This window comes from Dromaius novaehollandiae, chromosome 1 (assembly GCF_036370855.1).
Source record: "Dromaius novaehollandiae isolate bDroNov1 chromosome 1, bDroNov1.hap1, whole genome shotgun sequence".
NCBI classification, from domain to species: Eukaryota; Metazoa; Chordata; class Aves; order Casuariiformes; family Dromaiidae; genus Dromaius; species Dromaius novaehollandiae.
This window is the reverse complement of record NC_088098.1, coordinates 21,513,401-21,523,026: the sequence shown is the minus strand read 5'-3', so window position 1 is coordinate 21,523,026 and position 9,626 is coordinate 21,513,401. Positions and strand designations below refer to the sequence as shown.

The following is a 9,626-nucleotide window of genomic DNA, read 5'->3' as shown; positions in this document are numbered from 1 at the left end:
CACTGCACCTCCCGCCGGCGGAGAAGCGTCGCCGAGGGGCCCGAGGGGACGGGCTCTGCCCTCGAAGGCAGCACCGCAACCCCGCGCCCACGGGCCCCGAGCCCCCACGGCGGGCCGAGGCGGGCGGGGCCCCTTCCCGGCACGGCCCACACCGTCTCCCCGCCCGACAAGGACCCCCCGAACCGGGGGTGCCCGGCCGCGGGCTCCCTGCGCGCCCCTCCGCGCACAGGGGAAAGGTGCCCGATGAATGCACCTGCCCTTGCCCGGGGGCCACATCCATTCCTCACGCCGATTTCAGTCACCCCCACCCCCACCCCCCCGGAGCTTATAACATCAATCGCCCCCCGCCTCCCCGTACGCGCCCACCGGCGAGCGGGCTCCGCTTTTAAGGCTCGGCTTGGCAGAGTCTGCCGAGCAGCTAATAGCATAACAACGCGGCTTTGATCAATCCGAACTAATTACCCCTCTTAATTAAAGTCTTTAGCAGTTGTTTCAGTGTTTTGGCAAGGAAGCAGGAGAGGTTTGCGGATAGAAAACACCAGCGCCTGAGCCCGCGGCGGCTCGGGGAGCTGCCGGCGGCGTCGCTCCGCACTCCCTCCGCGGCCGCCGGGATCGCGCCCGGGCCGCCTTGCCGCGCCCCGTCTCCCGCACCGGGCCGGAGCCCTCGGGGCAGGCAGCTCGAGCCGCTCGGTGCTTTCGGCAATCATGTTCCAAATATTTATTTCCACCAGGTCAACGAATTCATTTTTTTCACGTGCAAGAATCAAACCGAAATTCAAATCCGTACATAGCGAACCAGCTCTGTCCATATAGATACGATATTCGGGGGGGGGGGGGGGGGGAGAGGGAGAGGAAGAAGAGGAGGAAATCAAGAAGGGGAGGACAACCAGCAGGCATCGGAGACAGGGCAAAATCAACACAATGGAAATATATATACATCGAAATAATTAAAGTGGTGCAGCACTCCCGGCTCGGGCAATACAAATCCCAAATAAATACAGCAGAAATCGGCTTGGCGCTTTTTTTTTCCTTTTAAGCCATCTCTTTAACCTGAGATGCGACAACAACAAAAAATAGAGTCTTTAAAAAACAAACCAAAAAAGGGGAAACAATCGGTCCCAGAAACGGTAGTGGCAATATAGAGCATAATACACAAAACCGCTTAACAGGTGCATGCAAAGGGGCGGCGGGCGGCGGCCCCGCTGCGGCCGCCCTCACTGCTGGTGCGGCGGCTGCTGGCCCGGCAGCAGCGGCGCGGGCGGCCGCGGCTCGGGCGCCGGCTCGGCGGGCGGCCGCGGCAGGCCCAGGGCGCTGTCGTGCAGCTTGCGGACGTGCTTCTTGAGGTCAAAGTTCCGGCAGAAGCCCTTGCCGCAGGTGGGGCACGTGAAGGGCTTCTTGTCGTTGTGGGTGTGCATGTGGAAGGTTAGGTTGTACACCTGGTGGAAAGCCTTGTTGCAGATATTGCACTTGAACTGCTTCTCCCCGCTGTGAGTCAGCTTGTGGTTTTTGTAATTGCCTGGGAACAAGACAAGAAGGGCAAAGGGACCGGGTGCTGAGAACCGGACTCTGCGAGGTGAAACCCCCCCCCCAACCAAAACAAAAAACCACCCTATGCCATGCCCAGAGCCTGGCTTTAGCTGAAAACGACAGTTGATCTCTTAACAGATGTACAGCCGCTTCCCCCCCCACCTCCCCGTTGCGTTTCCTTTTTACAGCCAAAGAAGGAATTATCGAATAAAACCAAATCACCTCAATCGCAAAAATAAAAACTGTGTTTTTACCCTTCCCGATAACGTGGTGATCAAAACTAGGAACTACTGTTAACCAAAATCCTCTACGAGGAGAAAAGAAAGAAATAAAGAAAAAGAAAGAAAGAAAGAAAAGAAAGAAAGATGGAGAAACTGTTTGCTAAACTGTGTTGCAGGCTGCGATTTCTGCATAAGAAAAAAGGGGAACTGTCCGGGCAACGCTTGCCCGTTCGCTCCTCCGAAAACAAGTCTTACCCTGTTCTGTGGACCATATCACAGGAAATGTTTAATTGATTCTTAAAACTAACCGAAATCTCTGCGAACAGAAATTTAAAACGAAACCCGAGCTGCCCCCTCTCGAGCTCAGCTAGAGAGGGCCGGGAGCGAGGGAGAAAGGCGCTGGGGAGCGGTACCTTTCTGATGAAATCCTTTGCCGCAAAATTCGCAGACAAAAGGTTTGTAGCCGGCGTGTATTCGCGTGTGCGTGTTCAAAGTCGAGCTTCGGTTAAAGGCTTTGCCGCACTGGTTGCACTTGTGCGGCTTTTCCTGGAGGGAAACACGGGCGGGTCACGGCTTGCGCGTGCTACGCGGGGCTTTAGCCGCTCGCTCGCCGGCTCGCTGTACCGCGCGGCGCGGGGGGACCGCGGCGCCGCGGGGGAGCCGGCCCGGCCCGGCCCGGCCCGGCCGCCGCTCAGGGCAGCCGCCGCCCCCGCGCCGCGGACGCGCGAGCCGAGCCGCGCCGCGCAGCCGGCGCGCAAGAGCGGTCACCTGCGTGTGGATGATCTTGTGGCGGCAGAGCGTGCTCGCCTGTCGGAAGCCCTTGCCACAGACTTTGCACACAAAGGGTCTGGCTCCCGTGTGCACCGGCATATGGCGCGTCAAGTTATAGTGCGCGTTAAACACCTTCAAAGTCAAATCAGAGACAGACAATCGCGGTTAGAAGCCGAGAGCAATGAGAGGGAAACGGTCGTTTAAAAATAAAGTAAACGAACAAAAACACGAAACGCAAACGAAACGCGGAGAGCAAATGGGGTCGAAACCTCGGGGAGGCACAGGGAAGGGAGCCGGGCCGTTTGGGTTTGTTCTCTACTTGCCTTTCCACAAACTTCACACGTGAAAACTTTGGGCTTGCTGCTCGGGGAGCCGCGGCTGAACTCCGAGGTCTTGTAGGCGATTTTTTCGGAGAGGATCTGAGCACTTTCTTTCATGTAATGCTGCAGCTGAGCCTGCGATAAGTCCTTGAAGGCAACCCCCGCGGTGTACTTGTCCACGGCCGGCAGCACCAGCTTGTTCCTCTCCGCCAGGTAAGCCTTGGGCTGCGGGTGCAAGGGGGAGCTGAGGAAATAAGAAGCCACCGGGTGGATGTTGACACTGGAGGACGGGTGACAAGGGCTGTCGCCTCGGTTGAAATAGCACAGGGCTCCCATGGCGTGGAAGGAGGAGTGATTGACCACTCGGGGTCTTACCAGTTTGTACTGCTGCAAGGGCAGGGCATCGCGGGGGAAATCTCCTTTCAAGCTCAGGGCACAGTTCAAGAGATCGCCGCAGCTAAAGGCGGGCGAGGAAGAGGAGTCTACATGAGCCTTCCTGGGTTCCGCTCCGGCCACGGCCGCTTTGGGCAGGGGGTCGTACGCCACCGGGACAAAGGGGATCATGCAGGGGATGGAGGAGTTGAGGTGCAGCGAGTGCTTGGGGTCGCCTTTGGCCACGGAGCCCTGGAGGAACTGCGGGACGGGGATGGAGCGGGGCTCTGGCGTCCTCGCCATGATTCGCTCAATGGAGAAGGCGAGGGGTTTGGGAGTGCTGATCATGTTGCTCCTCGCAGACAGGCTTTCTCTGGCTGGAGGAGTCGCTAGGATTTTGGTCGCCGTGTGGTGGCCACTATTGTCCATGGCTGGATTGCATTTGTTCGCCTGGTTTGAGCCGCTTTGGTAGACGCCTCTTTTTTTCCCCCCTCTCTCTCTCTCTTTCACTCTCTCTCCCCCTTTTCTTGTCACTGATCTGCAAGGAGGGAGACCAGCATCACCGCCGCCACCATCACCACAGCCTCCGCCGGCGGAACCAGCCGTCTCAGTCCAGTGGACTCATGCCAGCCCATCACCGTTTACTTTGGCGCACCAATGACTCGGGACAATCGCTACTTATTTCTATCAATAGAAAGTGTTGTGTCAATAACGCAGCCAAGATCTCGCCAATCGTTAACTTCCAAGAGGAGAAGGTAAACTAGATAATTGCTCAATTCGCTTCCAACAGTCAACAGGAAAAGTTTCCCCCCCCCCCCCCCCCCCCCGGCCAGTAAGCGGCTACTTTTCATTGGCGCCCGCGCCTCCCCCGCCCAGGGAAGGAGGCGTCTCTCTCCTTCCTCTCTAGTCCCTCTGCCTCTCCCTCTCGCTCTCTCTTTTTTTCTCTTCTTTTTTTTTCTTTTTTTTTTTTATTATTTGCAATCTGCTTAACCAGGCTTTAGAGGCCAAGCAAATCCGAGATCAATTTTCTTGTTCGGCTTTAAGTGACATCATCTAAAATCATTGTCCAAGTGCTAAATAGGGATGTGAAACTCAATTCAAGGGCAAGCGGCAGGGTGTATTTGTCAAACGAGGTGCTGCAGAAGAAGCGGCTGGAGGGGAGGCTGGTTGCTTCCTTGACACTTTCCAGCCCGAGCTCTCGTTGTGCGTGGGTGTGCGTGTGTCTGACAGAGGGAAGGAGACGGCTGCTCCGCTCCGGGGACTGCTCCTGCTCTGCTCACTGCTTTAACGAACAAGGCCAGGCGGCTGTGAGCTTTTGGGAAACACAGTAAACAAATGAGTGCGGAACTTGCAGTAACTGGACGGCGAGAGCAACGCACGGCTATGCGGAAACCACTGCGGGCCAAATCCAACGCGTGCTTGTGAGCAAAAGGCTGACTCAAAACCTTGGGCTGGGGGAGAGAAGAAAAAGGAGGTAGGAAGAGCGAGCGCCTTTAAAACATGGAGCACTGGTTACAAATATAGAAAGTAAGCCGCATAGACGCTAGGTATAGCCTCTCTGCCAGTAAATAACACTTGCACTACACAAATAAATGCCCAAACCTCAGGATCCATATGGACACACACGCACACAGAAATATATCATCCGAAACACCCCCCCCCCCCCATGTGTATACCTGAATAGATGTACTCCCCATGTACCTAAGCAAAGCTCGCAGGCCCTATTCCGAAGGGTGACGAAGGCCCCAGGTGTTCACAGTGTCAGTGGCTGGCGGAGCGGACGAGGACGCTTATGGGCAGGGGGGTCTGTATATTCCCCCTCGCACACACCGGCACCGCCAAACGACATCTAGGGACAGAACAAGGCTTCGTGCCGCCCGCCGGCCCGTGGTCCGCTTGGCTGGGGAACCAGACGCCTCTCCGAAATCCCGCGGCTCCCCGAGCCCCCGCGGCGGCCCCGGGTTTGGTCCCTTGTCCCGGGCTCGGAGAGGCGGCTCGGAAGGTCGCGGGAGGTGTCGAGTCCGCTAGCGCAGAGGCGACCCCGGCGCGGAGAGGCACCGAGGGCCGGGACCCGCGGAAGCGCGGGCGGCCGCTGGGAAGGTACCATCTGGGGAGCCTGCAGCGGGCTGGGGACCCTCCGCTGCGCCCGGGGTCAGCCCGGAGCACCCACAGCGAAGTGGGAGCGGGGAGGGAGCACAGGGGCCCCGAGAGAGGGCTCCTTGCTCGGACGCTGTGACCGCAGACGGCGGGGTTCCCCGTTTCGGTCGAGAGTGCGACGCCTTCCCGGGCCGTGGGGCTCCGCCGGAGGGGGGCAGGTAGCGGCTGCTGCACGGCGGTGCCTCCGCGCCGGCCACAGGCTGCACCCTGGCCGCCCTCGCCCGGAGCTGCTGCCGGAGCGCCGGGATAACCGGGGCGCAGAGGAAGCAGCGCCGCGGGCCCCCGCCCGGCCCGGCACACGTGTGCGCCCGAGCATCCCGCTCCGCGTCCGCTGGGCCCCGGCCGGCCCGCCCGTCCCCTCGGTGCCCGCAGCGCGGGCCGGGGAGAGGCGCCGGGGCCGACGCCGCGGTGCGCCCGGCTGGCCGCAGCCGCGGGGGAGGCCCGGAGCAGCGGCAGAAGGGTCGCGGCGCCAAGATGTTAATTGCCGCCGGGAAGGGCCGATCGGGTTGCGGCGGCCGCCCGCCTCCTACCTGCTGCGGCCGCGGTCCCGGGTCAGCGAGGGGCAGAGAGAGGCCTGAACCGCCGGGGCCGCCGTCGTGCGGGACCAGCGCCTCGCAGACCCGGGCGGAGGCTCTGCCCTTGCCGCCCCCTTCTCCGCCGTGTCGGTTCCTCGCGCTTATTTCGTGCCTGCTGGAGGAGAGTTTCCTACTTCAGAGCAATTTACATTTAATTCAATCCGGGCAAATTTCCTCTTGATTAGTGCTGAAGAAGGGAATTATTGTTTAGTGGGGTTTAGAGGCTTCAAATCCCATATACTTAATATGTTAACAGCTTGCTCTTACTGGTCTTTTTGGGATTGACTTCTTGACATGTGTTTGAAAATAAAATATCTAGTGTCATTCGAGCAGGGTAAATATCACAAAGCAGCAATTACAGCCCTGCCATTACAATTATACTGGTCTCTTCAGTACTGAGATAGACTCTATGAGAAGCTGGAACTTGATTATTCGTTACTTCTTCACGGATTTGTCTCCCTTTCTTTCCGTAGTACTCATGAAAACTTATGTGCAAACCTAATTGTTGAATAGCGATCTAAAAGCCCTAGCTTTTTGTTTGTTTGTTTGTTTCGGAAACCAACTTCTCCTGTCTCAGAAACTGATTTTTTTTTCTACTATTGAAGTTGCCTACAGTATAGGTACACTCATTAAAACCATACTGATGTATTTTCTCCTTTCCCGAGCTTTCCGTTGCAGTTAGGAACTGCATGTTTTTTAGCGATGTTACATATCTGCAGAGCTGCAAGTATCTTGCAAATGCGCCGGTGAAGGGAAGTATTACGGAGGCAGAGATTTATTGGATTTGCCGGTGGCGAAGGCAAACTCTTGCCGGTTTCTTTTTTCAGAGGGCCCCGTGGGCTGCAGGCCGTCCCAAGCTCGCCAGCGCTTGGACCTCCCTGCAGGCTGGCGGCGTGTGCGAAGTCCCGGCAGAAGGGGCTGGGGGGCTCCGCGGGGAAGGAGCGGGCCCGCTGCCCTCCCCGGAGTTACGAACCGCCGGAGGAATTAAGGGCAAAAGTTTTGCCTCGAGTTGGCAATCATTTCGTATTCTCCCTGGGAAAGCTGCTGTTCTCTTTTTCCCCTTAATCGGTTTTGTATTTCATTCACTCCTAAGCTATGTTCTTGATATTGCTCACTTGCATTATTATCATAACATATCTCTACATGCACTCAAAATCCGAATCACCGGCGAATTCATCTCTTCGTCAGGATTATTCCAATCCGATCCCAGAGGCGATTAGAGGGAGGTAAAATACTGCCTAAAGCCTAATCTTTAATTTCTTCCTCCTTAATAAAATGAATAATTCCATTGCGTTTTTAAGTAAAAAATGAATTGAAAAGGATAATAACTTCCCTAACCTTCTGTTGCGTGTATTAATCTTTTCCTGGAAGTGTTTTACAGCAGCTCTCCTGCCCGAGCAGGCAGTATTTCACAAGCTTCTTCCATTCAGTGCCTATCACCTACAGCTGGAGAAGAAAGACACGAAGAAACTGGGCTTTGGGGTGATTTATCTGAACGATCTTAGTTTGGCTCTCGGCGGGACCCACGAAGTTACGGAAAATATTCCTGTCCGCAGCACTGATGGGCCCCGACGGCGTCTGGTCAGATTATGTTTATTGTTGTTGTTGTTATTATTATTATTATAATCGTTAATAACACTACGATCGAGGTTCGTTTTAAAAGCTGGGGTTTGTTCTTACTAAATGCCGTCTTACTTCTCGCCGTCAGCTCTTGAGCAGCCGGCTTTGCGGAGAGGGCGATTTACTCCCGGCCGAGGACAAAAGCTCCCTCCGCTCCCGAACTTCGCCGCCGCGGTGCCGTTGCGGAATAGCGCCTTTATCCTCTGCAGCCTGCAAACCGGCAGACCCCGCCGCCGCGAAACAAATGAACCCTGGTTTGTAAAAACTCGAAATTAGCCCCTGGCTGCTAGAATCGCTGTTCATTTCCATTTGGGCGTTTGTTTGTTTGTTGTCTTTTGACGGGAAGTCAAAATATAAATGGGGAAAAGATTTAAGGCGGGGAGGGGGGCAGGCACGAGGATTACCAGTCTAGCGGGCCAGTTGCAGTTACCGCTCTCACTGCCAGCCAGCCCGGGGGGAGGTCCGGCGCCGCGGTCCCTGCCGGGGGCAGCCTCCCCCCCGCCCCGCTCCGGCGCTCCGGGGCGCCCGGGCCCTCCCGGCGGTGCGGGGCCGCCGCGCAGCCCTGCGGAGCAGCAGCGCCGGGCTCCGCGCTCGCTGAGGGTACGCGCAAAGGTGCCTGCGTTTTGTCGGGTTATTTTAAGCTGTAACACTTCGGCGATCTCTCCACCGACATATTCTCGGGGGGGTGGGGGGGGGAGTATACAGACGCGGAGACTATGTGAAGTCTCTCTGTATAGCGCGCGTGTGTCGGCATCCCTCTGCATATGTTCCGCCGCAAGGAAAAGGATAAAGTACTGTTATTTTAACTGAATCCATCACAAAAGGAAAACAGTTGACATCGACCCACAAAAAGTAAGTGTTCGTGGAGGTAAGACAAAGTTTGACAGCGCAGTACGTCTCATACAGACCCCTCTAAACCGAAAACCAAACGGGCGCAAATTAAGCCTTTTCATGTATAAAGCCTCTAATCACATATAATCGAAATTACAAGTGACCCTTTAAAGCGGCGCTCCCAGCCCTCCATAATGCATGCAAGCCATTTGCCTAAGTGCTCCGGCTACGGACGTGAACTGCAGCAATCACGTCTAATCTAATCAGCCCGCCTCCGAGGGGACTCAGCGGTGCCACCGGCTCCGGAGGGCCCTCGGCAAAAGTGGCTGGGAGGGGCCAGCGGTAGCTGCAGCTGTGAGTGACACTTTCGCATTTGTTCCTTTCCCAGTTCAACAAATGTTTAGTCCTGCTTCTGCTAAATGAACGCGTTACACTCTTTGGCTCAGGGAAGCTATTTATTTTTAAGATTCCTGAATTGTACCAGGAGCAATTAACTTATTTTTGTTTCTGTTTTCTCCCAGTGTATTGGGAGCAAAGCTGGAGCAAAGCAGAGAGCTGCACGGCTGCGTGGGCGCCTGTGTGCTGCACTCCCAAAGCTGGAACATGCCGATGGCAGCTTCTCGGCGAGGAGATGGTGTCCACGATGGACGTGTACGAGACACAGTTCCGGAACAAAAACCTACTCTCCGGTGACAAAGTCCATTTGTTTGTTCATGCACCGCATTGCCGCTGTACCGCTGCTGAGAGGGAGGGAAAAGGAGCTAGTAAAAAGCATTAAAAATGATACTAAAAGCAGTAGCCATGCTCCGTCGGGACCAAAGCTGGACGCCACCCAGGGCCCCCGGAGAGGCAGGGGTCCGGCCCTTGGCTCCGCTTTGCCCCCCGGCCACGGCACCGGCCCTGGGGCGGCCCTGGGCCGCCACGGCATCCTCTGGGGGAACAGTATTTCCCCTAAGGCGAAAAGTTTCGTGATTTTTAACCTTTATGTTCACATTTGAACAAACCTCCCACACGCCGGTGGAGGCGCGAGTGCCCGGAGAGCTCCGCTCCGCACCGCCAGTCTCTGAACCGCCCCTGCGGGTACCCGGGCTGCGGGGCGGCCTCCGGGCGTCTGCACGTAACGCGGTTAACTCCCTCGTTGGGAGAGAGCTCGCCTGTTGCTGCCTTGCGGCCCGTGTCGCTTGAGATGCGCACGCTTGCGCTTAGTCGTTTGATGCACAGCCACTTCGGAA

The 9,626-nt window shown here is 56.6% G+C and overlaps 1 protein-coding gene across 1 annotated transcript; it reads right to left on the bottom strand.

The window, feature by feature from the left end:
- Window positions 1-1,214: 1,214 nt before the first annotated feature.
- On the bottom strand, window positions 1,215-3,700 carry FEZF1 (FEZ family zinc finger 1). The gene is made up of 5 exons (XM_064505374.1): window positions 3,215-3,700; window positions 2,843-3,064; window positions 2,517-2,651; window positions 2,162-2,294; window positions 1,215-1,516 (listed from the first exon to the last, which is right to left on the bottom strand). Exons 1-5 carry the CDS (start codon window positions 3,638-3,640, stop codon window positions 1,215-1,217), a joined length of 1,218 nt encoding a protein of 405 aa, XP_064361444.1. The 5' UTR covers window positions 3,641-3,700.
- Between the last annotated feature and the right edge of the window lie 5,926 nt (window positions 3,701-9,626).